The sequence below is a fragment of the Mus caroli genome, chromosome 3 (assembly GCF_900094665.2).
Source record: "Mus caroli chromosome 3, CAROLI_EIJ_v1.1, whole genome shotgun sequence".
Taxonomy (NCBI): Eukaryota; Metazoa; Chordata; class Mammalia; order Rodentia; family Muridae; genus Mus; species Mus caroli.
Window position 1 is genome coordinate 120851627 of NC_034572.1, and position 17460 is coordinate 120869086.

Genomic DNA, 17460 nt, shown 5'->3' on the forward strand with positions numbered 1-17460 from the left:
AAACTTGGTTGTGAGTTATGATGTCATGCACATACTAATGACAGTCATGGCCTTCAGATCAAATCCATGCTCCTAGGTGAACGTGTAAAGGCTCTTCACAGTGTGTCTTTATTCTGCTTCTCTGTCATTGTAAAGCAGTGCTTCTCCACCTTCCTAATGCTGTGACCTTTACTATAGCTCCTCATGTTGTGTAACCCAAACCTTAAAGTTATTTTCGTTGCTACTTTATAATGTAGCACATTTATAATGGTGGCACATGCCTTTAATCCCAGCACTTGGGAGGCAGAGGCAGGCAGATTTCTGAGTTCAAGGCCAGCCTGGTCTACACAGTGAGTTCCAGGTCAACCAGGCTGGCCTTGAACTCAGAAATCTGCCTGCCTCTGCCTCCTGAGTGCTGGGATTAAAGGCATGTGCCACCACACCAGGCTCCCATCTCATTTCTTATTTGGCTTCATTCAGTGCATTCCAGTTCTGTTTTCTTCCCAATTCCAATGAAGAATCTTCCTGGTAGGAATCAAGGGTTTTTTTTTTTTCTCTCTCTCTTTTTTAAAGAGTGTATGGACATGTGTAGAGGCTGGAAGTCCACACTCTATGTCTTCTATCCACCTAATTTTTTGAGACTGGGTTTTTTACTGAACCAGAACTCACCAATTTGCTAGACTGGCCTCTCTTAGCTCTATCTCCCTCACTTTTCTACTGTGGAGAGGCTCATTCCAAGCTTTTCCATCGATGCTGGGAACTGACTCCAGGGCCTTTTGCTTGTCCATAGATGCTTTACTAACAGCTGTCTCCCTAGCACCTGAATCCTTGCATTTCTTACACTGTACCTCAGCTCTCGTGCTCAGTGGATGCAGTAGCATTTGAAGTAGATGTACTTGCAAGTGCAAGTTACAGAATGTGTATAATTCTCTTATTACATGATTTACTTATAAATTTTAATTTCCTATTGAAGATTTCAAGAAATGAAAAATAATTTTTTAAAACTTTTATCTTGTTTTCTAACAGGCAATTTTATATGATGACAAAGGAGCATGTTTGGAAAGCCTGTTTCTTAAGTGCCTTGAGGTATTTTGATGTCTTCTGTATGAATGTTTTTATTAGTATAGTCATAGTACTGATGCTGATAGTGACAGCTGGTATTTTGTTCATTTATTATAGCCGTACTGAATGCTGTCAGCCTTTAGTTATTATTTCATTTTAATTTTTATGACAGTGCTATGATGTTTTTACATCAGGAGATAACACAGAAAGGTTTAGTGCATGTTTGTGCTCATAGAATGGTGGTTGCAGTTCATATTCAAACCAGGACTGTGACTCTAGAATTGGCTTCTATTAGGAGAAATTTTGCTGTGCTGGGGATGGAGCTGAAGACTTCATTCATATCAGGCGTTTGCTCTACTGCTGAGCTCTGTCTTTAGCCTTCACACAGTGGTTTGATCGTCTGTGGAATTATTCCCATTTAAATATTTCCTCAATACGTATTCTGTGTTTTGCTTGTGTTTAAGAAGAAAACAAATTGAAGGCATTAGAACTGGTCTGACTCCATTCAGATCCTGAAACACCTATGTAGCCCATGACCTTTGTCCATGCTTCTTGTTGTGAAAATTAGAGATTATCTAATAACAGCATGTGCAAAAATTCATACCATTATTATTACTAGCTGAATACTTAGCCATGAAATTGTGTATCATTTATAGTGGCTGTTCTTTTAGATTTATGACAATAGGGTCTAGGAGAGGCATTTTCTTAGTAGGCGTTCAATTAATGTAGCTACTGTTATTTTATCCTAAGTAGTTTCATTAGTAAACGTTTAATATGATAAAGATGTATTTTCTAAGTTGATAATCTTAGCATTTTACTCTAGAATTGTAAACAATTAATAGAATGACTAAATAACGCTGTTTTTCAGGGACTGTGATTACATGTATGTAATTGAACTTAATACTTGAGATAATTATAAATTTCTAATTTATATACATTTATAAAAATACAGAGTTGATAACTAATGGCTTTGACTTTTTAAAAAGTCATTAGTTGTATGGATTCTAAGTGAAAGGAAGCTTCCTGCTTGTCTTTGTGTCCTTAGCATGTGACCGAGGGCCTCAGGAGCACCACCGCGTGTACTGCTGAATGACTTTGTTGTATTACTTCTTGGTATATGGTTTTGATTGTCAGCTAGTCATGATAATGAACAGTTGAAGGATTTGCTGCTTGAATAGTTGAATGTTCACTGCATCTTGTTCATTGCTCGTGAGCCTGCTGGTATATATTAAATTATCCAGTTATGCAATTTGGATATTTATTTTTTTAAACGTAGGTGAAACCTGGAGATGACTTGGAAAGTGAGCGGTATTTAATCACCATTGAGGAGGCTAAGGCTGTTGGAAGCAGAGCTGTTGAACCGGATGGCTCTAGAGAAGCACTGGAATCAGGCCCAAGGACACTTGTATCCTCCAGCAGGTCTCTTGGGTGTCAGCCCTCTGGCTTAAAAAGGAAGGCTACTGTACGTTTCTATGTGGGAACCAATATTTCAATGTATAGTTATAAAGAAGTTATTTTTAAAACCAGTAAATTTTTATCATAGGTTGCTGTTAAAATGGTGCTTCATTGTTTACTTAGGAACACAAAAGTAAATCCAAATTAGAAAAGTCTTACTAATATATCTTTATATTTTAATATAGCAAATTTTAAATATTTTTTTTACCTTAGGCAAAGCATACATATTTGTTACTCTTTTTAGCAAATTAATTTTACATTTTCCTTAGAAATAATGGTATAGGACTTTTGGGATAGCATTTGAAATGTAAAATAAGAAAATACCTAATAAATAAATAAATAAATGAAAATTTAAAAAAAAGAAATAATGGTATAGCTGACAATTGTTTTAATTTGTTTAGGGTTTTCAAAGACCATATAAGATGCCAAAGAAAGTGACTATTACTGAGAACAGTGAACCGGCTGCCTCACTTGGTGATGAGAACCCTGGCCCGCCTGGCCCGAGACCTCTTCCCACATTCTCCAGCACACGTCCTTTGTTTCCCACTGTTGGTCAGAAAGATTTAACTCCTGTGTCAGCGGATAATCAGAGTGCCATCACATTCAGCAACAGAGAGAGAAGAGACACACCTTTATCACGTCTTTCTTCATACTTCAAGATTAACACAAACACACTCGGTAAAGAGGACAAGCTTTGCCTTCCTGTCAGTTCTGAAACAAAACGTTCTGACTCTTTACTGGCCAGTGAACCCACGAGAAGAAATGGTTTAGACTCTCACTGTCCTGGAGTTTCACAAAACGTCAGAAGCAAAGCCCAGATATTAGCTCTTCTGAAGTCCAGCTCAACTAACAGGAAGGATCTGCATGGTGAGATTCCAGGACACTTTCCTAAGATAGAACCACAGGGGTGTTTGAATACTACTTCCAAGCCAGAGGAAGACTATGCAGAAACGCAGAGCATAGGGAATTTACGCTGTGAGCAGCAGTCAGAAAATCCTACAAGAACCACAAGCCGGTGGGCCAGGTATTTACCTTCCCAGAGATCACCTCCCTGTTCTGCTAGAGATGAGAATGATACAGAGGACAAACCGGAAGCCCAAGAAGATGTGAACATTTTTAACTTGTCTGAACTTTTACAAAAAAAGTCAGAGCTCTTTGAAACATGTTCTAAAAAGGGAGAATTATACAGTGAGGACAAGCCAGTAGATAATAATTGCCAGTACTGGAACCAGGAAGAAAACTTAGCACCTTCATTTTGTAAGAAAAGCAGTGTACTGGTTAGCTGCAGCAGTAAAGAGAATGCCAATTTATTATCAGAATCTGACATTCAGTACAGTAGCAAAGTACCTGTTAATCAACATGAGAAGGTGTGGATGCAAGGGTCACTTTGCACTCGAGAAGGTTCTCAGGGGGCAGATGCGGGTGCAGCATTGGAACCGGAGTATAGACCAGTGTCACCTTTGCCAGAAATAGGACATAAACAAACTGAAGTCGAAGCCTCTCTAAGTACCTGCTCTAGGATCTCTGACGACATTGTAGACATGGTTTCTAAAAGCAATGCTGATAGAGAAGATCTGAATACTGTTCATAAAGCCGTGCAACCATTTTTGGAGGTTTCTTTTAATCTGAGCAACTTTGAGACCAGTGACACTGATGAGGCATCACAAGAAGACAGCAGACTTTCCCAGGATTCAGAGCGGTGGGAGAAGGAAGCTGTGCTTACAGATGATTCTTGTGTTCAGAAGAGCTGTGAGGATATAGGCTGCCGAGAAATTGTAGGAAAATTGCCACTCCTGTCATCTACGGATGACAAGCCTAGAGAGGCCCTCCCTGCTGATGGGACTCTGCTATCAGAGTTCTGTGATAGAACCTGTGTGGGTTTCAGTTCAGGACCTCATGGAGATGTAAAAACTGGCCAAGCACTAGAGGGACAGTGTCATAGTGACACAGGGAGCAGTTTGGACTCGTCGCTGGAGTGGAGTGAGGATGTAGCAGGGGACAGCAGAGAAGATGCTAGTCAATCTATACAAGGAAATGCAATTAATTGTGGTGGTGTTTCACCCTCAAAGAAACCCAAAGGTGTAAACAGAAGCTTACAGAGTCCTTATCTTCTAAACGCAGTCACTGATCCAGCGCCTGAGAACAGTGACCTGCTCTCAGAAGGTACCCAGCCTTTTAATTTGCAAAGTCACAGAGACAGAAATGATGAGCAGGTCTTATCACCAATCTCTAGCAGTGACATTAGTGGCCAGCTATTGAGTACCACTCAGGATCACTTTGAGTGTCATGAACTAGAAGAATCCAGCACTCAAATTTCTAGTCCTTTATTTTATCCTATGGGAGTCAAACATCCTATTTATAGAGACAGCAAAGCATATATTTCTGAGTCTAAAGAATTAGGAAGGATTAGAAGTTTGCCGTGTGGTCATTTTGAAGTGGAAACTACACAGAGAAACCAGCAATCCTGGGCTACTTCTAACAGTTCTTCAGAACTTTCTGAAGTAATAAATAACATGTCCCTTTTAAAGTCACAGTCTGAGCATAGCACAGCTTCAGGAAACTTGACAATATTGAAGAAAAAGCATGCCTTTCCACATGAAGTTCAGCACAGTCGAGACCCAGATGTCAGTCCTAAAGGTTAGAGTCACTGGCCTTTTTTTTCCCCCGCTTTGTAGCTCAAAGGAAGGTAAGAGTTTTGCTGTCTGCTGTATTAGAGATTTACATATGTGGTGGCTCATGTCTGTAATCTCAGCACTTGGGTTAGGAGAATTCAGAATTATCTGCAACTGTCTCCTGAGTTTGAGACCAATCCCTCCATAAATGGGGCTGGAGATTACACAGTGTAATCCATGTATTTGGTAATGACAACTCTCATAGAGGATGATACAGTGAAGACTAAGTCTTTGTCCCACGGTTCCTTAGTCTATTTAACATTAACCAGTCTCTATGGCATCTCTTCTGAAATGCCCTGTGCATTTGCATATTGACAGGTATACACAAGGGTGTGTTCAGGCTAAGCTAATCCACAGCTGTAGTGCTTTTCCTTTCCATGCTGACATCCCAGCCCAGAGTGCGCCACAAGAGCACCCTCTGCTCCATTCTGTAATGTTTCTTTATTCTCACAGTGGGAACAGGCCCTGACTAAATGTCAGTGTATTTTACTCACGAAATCCCACAGTGGGTAACAGATCATTGTCAAATTATCACAACAGTGTTACTGCCTGCAAAAATCTATCAACTTTGTAAAGTTCACAAGTTCTTCCCGAGTCACTGTGGTAAATATGGTTGAGCCTCTCTTAGATTTTATAATTCTGCCATTTTCATGATTTCATGCACTCTTCATTCGTTACTCTGTTTTTAAAATGAGTGCTGGTCTTTTTATTCTTGACTTATAATCATTTTACTGTGTATTGGCAATATTACTCCTTTATGATATCTGTCGCATATGTGTATTTGTTTGTTTGTATGTTTTTGAACATAGGGTTTTTCTATGTAGCCTGGGCTATTCTAGAACTTGCTCTGTAGACCAGGCTGGCTTCAGATCTGACTGCTTCTGCCTCCTGGGATTAAAGGTGTGTGCTGCAGGTTGGAGAGTTGGCTCAGGGGTTAAAAGCATTTGCTGTTGCAAAGGACCTGGGTTCAATTCCTAGCACACCTAGAGGCTCACCACCTCTTCTTGCACCAGCATGTCTGGTGCACAGACACACAAGATAAAACATTCATATACATAAAATAATAAAAAAGTCGTGCACCCCCACCTGGTTTATGTATGTGCATTTTAAGACAGCATCTTGCTGTATAGCTGTGTACCCTTGCTGTATGGCTCTGACTGGTCTATGATACTCACTGTTAGAATTAAATTCTTACTTATCTCAAGCCATTTTTGCTAAAAGTATGAGTAAATTCCTAAAATTCTTTGAAATGTGGTTAAGTTTGATAGTAATTTTTTTTTTTTAAGATTTATTTATTTGGGCTGTCGAGATGGCTCAGTGGGTAGGAACACTGACTGCTCTTCTGAAGGTCCTGAGTTCAAATCCTAGCAACCACATGGTGGCTCACAACCACCATAATAAGATCTGACATCCTCTTCTGCCACACCACGTCTGAACACTGCTTCAGTGTGCTTTTGTATAATAATAAATAAATCTCCGGGCCTGAGCAAACAGGGCCAAGGGGAGTGAGCAGAGGTCCTAGAATTCAGTTCCTGACAGCCACATGAGGGCTCACAACCTTCTGTGCAGCTACAGTGTATTCATACATAAAATAAATAGATAAATCTTTTAAAATAAAGATTTATTTAGTTAATATATATCTGTGTGTACACTTGTGTGCCAGAAGAAGGCATCAGATCTCATTATGAAAGATTATGAGCCACCATGTGGTTGCTGGAAATTGAACTTAGGACCTCTGAAAGAGCAGTCAGTTCTCTTAACTGCTGAGCCATCTCTCCAGCCCAGTAGTTTATTTTCTCAAAAAAAAAAAAAAAGAAAAAAGAAAAAAGAAATGAAAAGAATTTTTTTTAAAGATTTATTTATTTTATATATGTGAGTACACTGGAGCTGTCTTCAGACACACCAGAAGAGGGCATCCTATCCCACTACAGATGGTTTTGAGCCGCCATGTAGTTGCTGGGAATTGAACTCAAGACCTCTGGAAGAACAGCTAAGAGTAGCTGCTGAGTCATCTCTCCAGCCCCAAATGAAAATCTTAATAATAAAAATGAAAGCCGGGCGTGGTGGTGCACGCCTTTAATCCCAGCACTTGGGAGGCAGAGGCAGGCGGATTTCTGAGTTCAAGGCCAGCCTGTTCTACAAAGTGAGTTCCAGGACAACCAGGGCTACACAGAGAAACCTTGTCTCGAAAAACCAAAAATAAAATAAAATAAAATATAAATAAATAAAAATGAATGGATGTAACTAATTGATAAACTAAAATAAGAACATAGCATTATAATATGAAGATTTGGGAAATACAGCATTTTATTTTGAGAAAATAATTCATCAAATTGGAAGAGAAGATTACAGTTGCTTTACAACTGTTCTGTGATGTGGTCATGCTCTGAGATGAGCTTAAACACCAACTTAAAATAATTGGTCACACGAGGCATGCAAGACTGACTTCTTACATATCTCTGACCAGAACATTTTTATCTACTCAGGAACACATAATTATATCTTATGTAGAGACCACTTTATTTAAAATTTTTTTGTTTAATATTAAACACACAGCCAACAGTGCTAGTGAAAACAATCCATATATATTTTCTATGCAGCAGACATCACAACTCTCACACTTAAGAATACAAGATAGCACTCACTCTAGGGGACTTTAAATAGTGAAATCAATAAAATCACAGAAATAGGGCTGGTGAGATGGCTCAGTGGATAAGAGCACCCGACTGCTCTTCTGAAGGTCCAGAGTTCAAATCCCAGCAACCACATGGTGGCTCAAAACCATTCGTAACGAAATCTGACTCCCTCTTCTGGTGTGTCTGAAGACAGCTACAGTGTACTTACATATAATAAATAAATAAAATAAAAAATAAAATAAAATAAAATAAAATAAAATAAAATCACAGAAATAGGAACATTTGGTACTAAATTGACTGAAAAAGGTATGACTACAGCATGAGGTAAGGCAGTGCTGTCTTGCTGGGAATATGCTCGGCTGCTGGTCTGCCACCTTGTCAGCCTCATACCCTGCTTGCTTTTTCACACCTGCTTCTGGACTATGGCTTAGCTTTGCGTTAGGTCTCAGGTCAGGACCTTTCTAGAACATTTGTGTTGTAATTCATCACCGTTCTGTATGATACCTTTTCCTGTTCTACTCTGCATTTATCTGCATGTATAACTGTGTGGTTGTCTTCTTTGTCCCCTTTTCACTGCTATGTCCCTGGTGCTTAGTTCCAATGCTCTGGGTAGCAGATCTCTGGTTTGCGTAGTGTGTTGCAGGTCAGAAGAATTTCAGATAGGTTTAGATTGATTGGGGCTCCTTAAGCCCTCTACCCCCACCCCCGTGTTTATGTATAGCAATAGTGTAATAGTTTTATTAGCTTTCTTGTTCTCAACAATTGGGCAGTACTTCATTTTTAACATTTGTATTAGAGGTGATTATTAATTTAGAACATATTATTTTTAAAAATAGGTTGCTAGAAAATGCAAAAGCATATCCCTATTAAGATCAGTAAGAGAACTGGAGGGATGGCTCAGCAGCTAAGAATTTACTGCTCATGCTGAGGAACCTGATTTCCGTAAAGCATCTCCTTCTGGCCTCTGTAGGCACCCGACATGAATATAGTGCATATATGTATGTGTAGGCAAATATTCGTGCCAAATAAAGAAATCTGTCTGTCTAGTGGGCCTCTCCATGTAGCCTTGGCTGTCCTGAAACTTACTGTAAACTAGGTTGGCTTTGAATCTACAATCTATCTACCTCCACTTTCTGAGTACTGGGATTAAAGGCATGTATCCACATATGGTCATAATTTTTTTTTAAAAGTAATCAGTAATGTTTTCTAAATATATTGAATTCTTGACTTAAGAATGTATCAGCCTATACAGAATAGTATACTCATACTCTGTATAGTATACTATACAGAATCTTTACTCATACTCCAGATTAAATGATTATCAAGATATTACTTTTTAAAGTGTATTGCTTCAGTTTTAGATGGAAAGGCATTTTTGCAAAATACTGTGATGCATACTGATAAATGAGGCTGTTTGATTCCTGCATTGCAGCCAGGAAATCACCTGCCATAGAAGTTTCATGTGCTCTGCTAGAGTGTCCTCATGAGCATCGGGCTTCTCAGCAGGTACGTATGTATCTCTCTCTAACTACTGTGTTTTTCTTGTGTAGAAAATAGTGACAGTTTCATATGCATATAGCATATACTTTGATTATACTTTCTCACTACTCTCCCCTGCCCCCCATTCTGGTCTTTATTCGTTTAAGCATCATTCATGTCATATAGTTGATAAGAATTGTCTTAGGGCTACTGTTGCTATGATGAAACACCATCACCAAAAGCAATTTGGGGATCAGAGTGGTTATTTCAGCTTACATTTCCAGGCAGCAGTCCATTACTGGGGAAGTCAAGGTAGGAACTCAAATCAGGCAATAGGGCAGGAATCTAGAGGCAGGAGATGGTGCATAGACCATGGAGGGAGGAGAGCTGCTTACTGGCTTGCTTGATCTGCTTTCTTATAGAACCCAGGACTATCAGACCAGGGACATGCCACCCACAATCCTCCCCATCAATCACTAACTAAGAAATTGCCTTTCAGCCACATCTTTTTTTTTCTTTCCTTCCACTTCCACACCATAGTCAATCATTGAAGGAAGTCAGGAACCTGGAGGCTGGAGCTGATACAGGGACCATGGAGGAGTGCTGCTTACTGGCTTGCTCCTCATAGCATGATCAGTGATTTTTTTTTTTTTTTTTTTTTTAGACAGGAATTTCTTTGTGTAGCCTTGGCTTTCCTGGAACAAACACTGTAGACCAGGATGGCCTCAGACGCAAGAGATCTGCCTACCACTGCCTCCTGAGTGTGTGTGCCACCACCACCACCTTCAGCCTGCTTTCTTATGGAACTCAAAGTCACCAGCCCAAGGGTGATATCACCCACAGTAGGTTGGGCCCTCCTTTATCAATTACTAATTAAGAAAATTACTTTTGGCTTTTCTATAGTTGATCTTGTAGAGCAGTGCCTCTCAACCTTCCTAATGCTGCAAACTTTAATACCATTCCTCATGCTGTGCTGACTTCCAACCATAAAAGTATTTTTGTTGTCACTTCCTAACTATAATTCCACTACTGTCATGAATCATAATGTAAATATCTGTGTCTTAGGTGACCCCTATGAAAGGGTCATTTAAACCTGAAGTGGGGCCGGGCAGTGGTGGTGCACGCCTTTAATCCCAGTACCTGGGAAGCAGAGGCAGGCCGATTTTTGAGTTTGAGGCTGGCCTGGTCCAGGAGTTCCAGTGAATTCCAAGACAGCCAGAACTATACAGTCTTGAAAAACCAAAAGAAAAAACCAAAACCAAAACAAACTGAAGCGGCTCATGACCCACAGTTTGAGGACCATGATAGAGGCATTTTTCTGATCTGAGACTTCCTCTTCTCTGATGACTCCAGTTTGTATCAAGTTGACATAAAACTAGCCAGCATAACTGACCCTTTGTCACCTTGATACACAAACATATCACTGTTAAACTACAACCTTTTCTTTCTTGTTCATTCCCAAGATCACATATTAATATAAACATCACAATATGAAACATTTTTCAAACTTAAAAAGTTCCATAGTTTTTACAAAGTCAAACATTTTAAAAATTGAAAGACTTTTTTTAAAATTTGATTTAATTGTTTATTTTATGTATATGAGTACACTGTGTCTTCAGACACAGCAGAAGAGGGCATCAGATCCCATTACAGATGGTTGTGAGGCACCATGTGGTTGCTGGGAATTGAACTCAGGACCTCTGGAATTGCTCTTAACTGCTGAGCCATCTCTCCAGCCAGGAAAGAGTTTTAAAATCCAGAATCTCTTTAAAAGTTCAAAATCTTTTAGTTGTGGGTTCCTGTGAATCAATAAAATGTTAAAAACTTCCTTACTTTAAGAGGGAAGAACCAGGATACAGTTTCAAGCAAAGCAAAACAAAACCCCAACTGCGTAAATAACTCAGTGTCCAATGTCTGGGATTCACTTATGATTTGGATTCCTCCAAGAGGCCTGGGTCGCTTCTCAGACTCCGCCCTCTCAAACACACACAGCTTATCTTCTGGCCTCCTATCTGCTGCTGTGCTTGATGGCTATCCCATAATACTGGCATCTCCAGAGTGCTAGGATCTAGTGCTTAAACTGGGCTGCACTTTTACCAATATCCTCTCATAGGCCCTCTTCATGGTGCCAAGCCTCAACTCCTTTGCATGACCCCTTTAATCTTGGCCCTTCCACTGCTAATGAGACTACCTCTTTACCAATGACCTCTCCTGGCCTTTCAAAGTGCCCAGTCTGTTCTTTGGGACCTCTTCATGCCTTCAAAACCCGCCACTTAGGTGATTCTTACACTACCAAGTTCAAATGCCAGCACAAGGTACAACTTTGGCCACTTCTGGAACACAGCTTTTGTGTGCTGACTCTGCGGCAATACTTCCAGATTTCATTCACCTCAGTGGTGCTGGCCTCTTATGCACAGCTGATTCTTCAGTCACAGCTGACCAGCACCCATTGTCCCAGCAAAACAAAGGTTTTACTTTAATGGGTGTGGTCTCCTGTTAACACAGCTGATTCTTCAGTTCCAGCTACGAAGACACTGCCGTTTCTGCACACAAATGGCTGAGTGGAGTCTTTGCTTCCCTCCAGGCCTCCGTCGTCTGCACTGCTCTCAACATTCCGTTTTTCCAAGCTCCTAGAGCACAACCCACGGAGCTTTGAACACTTTGAACAATGTTAAACTTACCCAGCCCAAAGTTCCAAAGTCCTTCCACAATCTTCTCAAAGCACAATAGGCTGGATCCTCTTACCAACTACTAATTAAGAAAATACCCTTCAAGCTTGTTTAGAGTCAAATCTTATAGAGGTATTTTTCTCAATTGAGGCTCCCTCCTCTGACTCTATCTAGCCTATGTCAAGCTGATATAAAACTAACCAGCACAATAGTGTTCTATAATTTATACTAGAATTGTAGCAATACAGAAGGTCCCAAGCTCTCTTGATTCATGCCTCCCCTCACATTTGAGTTATTTTTTAAAATTTCATTTCTTGGCTCAAAGAAATGTATAATAGTCCATTTGATGATTACTAGCATTGAGTGATAGTGAGTATGTGTATCCTAGTAACAAGTTAGCAAAGCTGTGAATGCAGCTTATGCCCCATCAGGCACCAATACAGCACCTGGAAACTCAGGGTAGAGCGCGTGACATCATTCTGTTTCTTGTTCCACATTGATTTTTCTCATGATAATTGCAACAATTAGCAATTTCTAAAAACCGAGCTCAATCTAAAACCCGATGTTGGCTGGCAGGAGACACAAGCAGTAGAATTGCTGCATATTTGAGATGAAGCCTGTGTGATCTACATAGTAAGTTAGAGCAGCCATTACTACATGGTGTGACCCTGTCCCAAAACTTTAAGAAAAAGGCTGATGAGATGGCTCACAACAGTGGTTCTTCAGAGTTCCCACATGACTCACAGCTGGATCCAGTTCCAGGAGGATGCTCTCTCCTGGCCTCCAGGGGATCAGGCACACACATGGTATATAGACAGACATGCAGACAAAAAACATCTATATACATGAAATTACATAATTGTTGTTGTTTTGTTTTGTTTTGTTTTTTTCGAGACGGGGTTTCTCTGTATAGCCCTGGCTGTCCTGGAACTCACTCTGTAGACCAGGCTGGCCTCGAACTCAGAAATCCACCTGCCTCTGCCTCCCAAGTGCTGGGATTAAAGGCGTGTGCCACCACTGCCCGGCTGAAATTACATAATTTTTAAACATTAAAAATCTCAAAACAATTAGAGACATGATGTCATTGAAAGAAGATAGTGGGTCTAATGTTGAAGTTGCTCTTGAGTTAGTTACTTCAGTGTCTAGAGATGTGTGTTGCTGTTTCGTTCTGTGGAGCCTCCTGTGACTTTACCACCGCATTCTAGAGAACTTTGTCAGTTTGGGAACAGTGATAGCAATTCCAGAAAAAAATGGTGCTAATTAAGATGAATTGAAGTTCTTAACTAAATCATGGAGATTAGTGTTTGTCAGTGGAGACACTCAGCATTGTCAGTGCGGCAGTTCCCACACACTTCCGTTTGTTTCTAGCACGTAGCTTTGGGAGAAAAGAAATGCTTCCTTTGTCTTCATTTCATCTTATTTCCTGTGTTACTGGTCCACTTTAATAATATATAAATGGGTTCTAGAAGCTGGCCACAAAGCCAGAGTATGCAAATGTCTGCTCTGTAGTGAACAAATGAGTATCTTCACAGCTTCACCATGAGTCCTGCTCTGACACTTCTACACTGTTCTGTTTCTGACTAAATACATAGAAACATTTAAGTCGTGCTACCCACTCTATATCAAAAATTGGCAGACAAGGGGCTGAGAGATGGATCAGCAGTTTAGAACACTGGCTGTTCTTGCAGAAGATCCAGGCTTGAGTCTTGGTAGCTAAAAGTCACCTGTAATTCTAGTTCCAGGAGACCTGACTATCTTCTGGCTTCCCAGGGCCCTGTACATATGTAGTACACAGACATGCATGCAGGTGAGACGTCATTTACAAAACAAAAACGCTTGAAAAAATTGACAGCACGCATATGGTTGGGTTTGTAAATGAGCATTGCATTCCTAAAATCCCCACTCCACCACTGGAGAGAAGTACACGGTAGCACGGAATTAGGCATGTTTGAAGATTCCTTTCAAAAAGCAAATGTAGGAAGGATATTTAAAGTCAAGATTTATTTTTATTGAAATGCATGTTTTTAAATTTAGCAGAATAATTTCAGGCTGCAGGCATGGCTAAGTGACTAAACACTTTTCTCGCTTGTATCCATATCTGCTTTCCATCCCCAACAATACAAAATCTTTTTCAACTGAAATTCTGTATAAAAAAGCACTCAGGTTTAATTTAGCTGTAGGATCTTTATTCTCAAGTAATAGAAGATTGGGAGTATGGGTAGTTGTCTCTTTGTTAATTTGTCCACTAGAAGGAAATCCTTTCTGGAGATTCCTTTGCCCTTTTAACTACTTTATTTTCCCATATTTGGCTGGGTATTGTCATCCTGTGGGGAGTAAAAATGCTAAAATCCTCAAGGGGGCAGCAGAGAAAGCCATTTGAAACCGAAAGTAGACTAGGGAGGGAACATGTCTCTGAGGGAGGACGTGAGCATTGCAGTCACACTCTTCAGAGCAGGAGACTCAGATACACAGGCTTGCAGAGACCCCACGCTCTAGTCATAGAGAATGAAGACTGAATGCAGACCTTAAGCAAAGTACAGCTTCATTTCTTCTCTTCCCACTTTTTCATTTTGTGTTTATTTATTGCTTTCTGTGTGACAGGCACTATATTAAATGGTGGTGACGCTTAGATGAAGTGAAAAGGTCCTCCCTCAAAGGGCTTACAATACATTAGTATACAATAAGGCACATTTCTCTCTATATGCATTATGAATATATATGCCATATACTAACGTTCTTATTTTTAATAATTTACCTATAGCCTGTTGAGTTTCAAGGACATCAGGTGAAAGGATCTGCTACTAGTGGTGTAATGGTCAGAGGACACAGCTTACAGCGAGGATGCAGTCAGTTTCCAGAGAGCATTGAATATGAAAACTTTCTGACTGATACTTGTGTTTGGACACCAAGATTGCCTAGCACTTATGGGCAGACGGACTTCTTGCAGGTAAAAGCCATTTTTATAGTTGCATTTCACCAAGTCATTTTCTCTTTTTTTCCTTTCTTTCTTTTTTTGCTTTTTCTTTCTTTCTTTTTAAACTTTTCTGCATTTATTTGTTTCTTTTGTGTGTATGTTTATGTGGTGTGTATGTGTACATAGGTGAACATGTTCTGAACACGTAGAGGACAGAGGTCAACTTTCTTTGATTTTTTTTTTTCATTCGTGTATTTTATGTTTATGAGTGCCCTGTCTTTATGCACACTAGAAGAGGGCTTCAGATCCCATTCTACATGGCTGTGAGCCACCATGTGGTTGCTGGGAATTAAACGTAGGACCTCTGGAACAGCAGCCAGTGCTTTGTTTTTTGTTTTGTTTTGTTTTGTTTTTAGAGAGAGGTTTTCTCTATGTTAACCAGGATGTCCTTGAACTCAGAGATCTACCTGCTTGTCCTCCAGAGTGCTGGGATTAAAGGTGTGTGCGGCCATCTCTCCAGTCTTTTTGCTTTCTTAAACGAATCAGTTAATGAACTTTGTATCCCTACTACAGTTTTCACTCCCTCTTCTCCTCCCCCAGTCCTCCCCTCCCCATGAAGGGAAGGCCTCCATGGGTATCAGCTAGCCTTGGCATATCCAGTTGCAGTGAGACTAGGTGCATCTTCTCTTATTGAGGTTAGAAGAGGCAGCCCAGTAGGGAGAAAGAGTTGCAGAGGCAAGCTACAGAGTAAAAGACAGTCCCTGCTCCCGCTGTTAGGACTCCCACATGTAGGCCTGTTCATGTGTAACAGACAACTGTAACATGTGTAGAGGACCTAGGTCAGTCCCATGCATGCTCCCTGGTTGGTGGTTCAGTCTCAGTGGATCCCTATGAGACCAGGCTGGTTGATTCTATAGATTTTCTTGTGGTGTCCTTGACCCCTCTGGCTCCTATAAATCTTTTCCATTCTTCACCAAGCTCTGCCTAATGTTTGGCTGTGGGTCTCTGCATCTGTTTCCTTCAGATGCTGGGTGAAGCCTCTGATGACAGTTATGCTAGGCTCCTGTCTGGGGTCCTTAGTGCCCCTGTGGCTTCCAGGAAAGCAGGCAGAGTTGTGGGCTGGAAGATCCCAAGTCATTTTCTTAGGTCAGTCCTAAATCCTTGTACAAGAGCAGTGCAAAGGTAGATGGCTAGGAACTCTAGTAGCCGTACACAGACTGCACGATGCAACAGGCTTTCTGCTGGCATGTTGTTTTGAGGCTCACATGAGCTTACGTGTTATTAGTCTTTCCTCTAGTGGGTTCTTTAGCTGGCATTTCTTCCTCAATGCCAAGTATGTGCTATCTCCTAGTCTTCATAATATCATAAATTATGGTAACCACTGTGTGAATTATTGAAAAAGAAACTTGCTGTGTGTGATGGTGCTCAGCTCCAGCACTTGAGAAGTTGAAGTAGGAATTTAAGGTTGAGGCCTGCTTGGGCTGTATAGAGACTTCTAGGCAGTTAAGGAATAGAGAGAACAAATGGGGAAGAGACTTGTATTCTCATATTCATTGTTGTATTTCTAATTATTGTCCTATGTTATGATTATAGAGTATAGATTCTGAGACTGTCACAAAAGACAGAACTTACATGGTGCTTACTAACATCCAGAACTCTACTTTCATTGATCTCATGCCCTTTTCTAATCTCTTGGCTACCAGGCATGCATACATGCAGACAAAACACAAAATAAAAATCTTGAAAAAAAAAATTGCCGGGCGTGGTGCCACACGCTTTTAATCCCAGCATTCGGGAGTCAGAGGCAGGCAGATTTCTGAGTTCGAGGCCAGCCTGGTCTACAGAGTGAGTTCCAGGACAGCCAGGGCTACCCAAAGAAACCCTGCCTTGAAAACACAAAACAACAAAACAAAACAAAACAAAACAAAACCAAAACAAAACAAAAATTGAGGCAAACTTAGATATCATAACATTTTTTTAAAAAAGATTTACTTATTTTAATGTTTATGAGTACACTGTAGCTGTCTTCAGACACACCAGAAAAGAGCATCAGATGCCATTACAGATGGTTGTGAGCCACTATGCAGTTGCTGGGAATAAAGCTCGGGACCTCTGGAAGTGCAGTCAATACTCTTAACCAATGAGCCATCTCTCCAGCCCCAACATTTATCTTCTTTAAGTATATGACCCATAGCACTAATTATATTTGCGGTGCTTTGAAACAGTCTGCCCTAGCTAATTTGTCTTCACTTGAACTTTTTCTTAATTTTCTCTCTTGTGGAACTGGGGACTGAACCTAGGGCCTTATAGTGCTTAGGCAGGAGCTCTGCTCTGAGCTGTATCCTGTCCCTGTTTAGTTTTTATTTTGAGACAGGGCTTCCTTCATAAGTTGCATAGCTGGCTTGTACTTATTCTATTTCATGGAGGCCCTCACATTCTGCTGTTTTAGCCTCCCGAATATTGAGATTAGATACCTGTGTTTCCAGGCCCAGGTATAATTTATTTATTAAAATGTATCTTTATTCTTATTTATTTAGTGTGTGTGTGTGTGCTTGTGTGTGTGTGTGTGTATGTGTGTGTGTGCTTGTGTGTAT

At 40.4% G+C, this 17460-nt stretch overlaps 1 protein-coding gene across 1 annotated transcript in view; it reads left to right on the forward strand.

Annotated features, from left to right (window-relative positions):
- Window positions 1–17460, forward strand: part of Zgrf1 (zinc finger GRF-type containing 1) — a 66629-nt gene that overhangs the window by 4132 nt on the left and 45037 nt on the right. Inside the window, exons 4-8 of the mRNA XM_021158878.2 lie at window positions 1006–1065; window positions 2318–2503; window positions 2898–4659; window positions 9237–9310; window positions 14714–14899. Of these exons, the coding sequence (XP_021014537.1) occupies window positions 1006–1065; window positions 2318–2503; window positions 2898–4659; window positions 9237–9310; window positions 14714–14899 (2268 nt within the window). The remainder of the gene's footprint in view (window positions 1–1005; window positions 1066–2317; window positions 2504–2897; window positions 4660–9236; window positions 9311–14713; window positions 14900–17460) is intronic.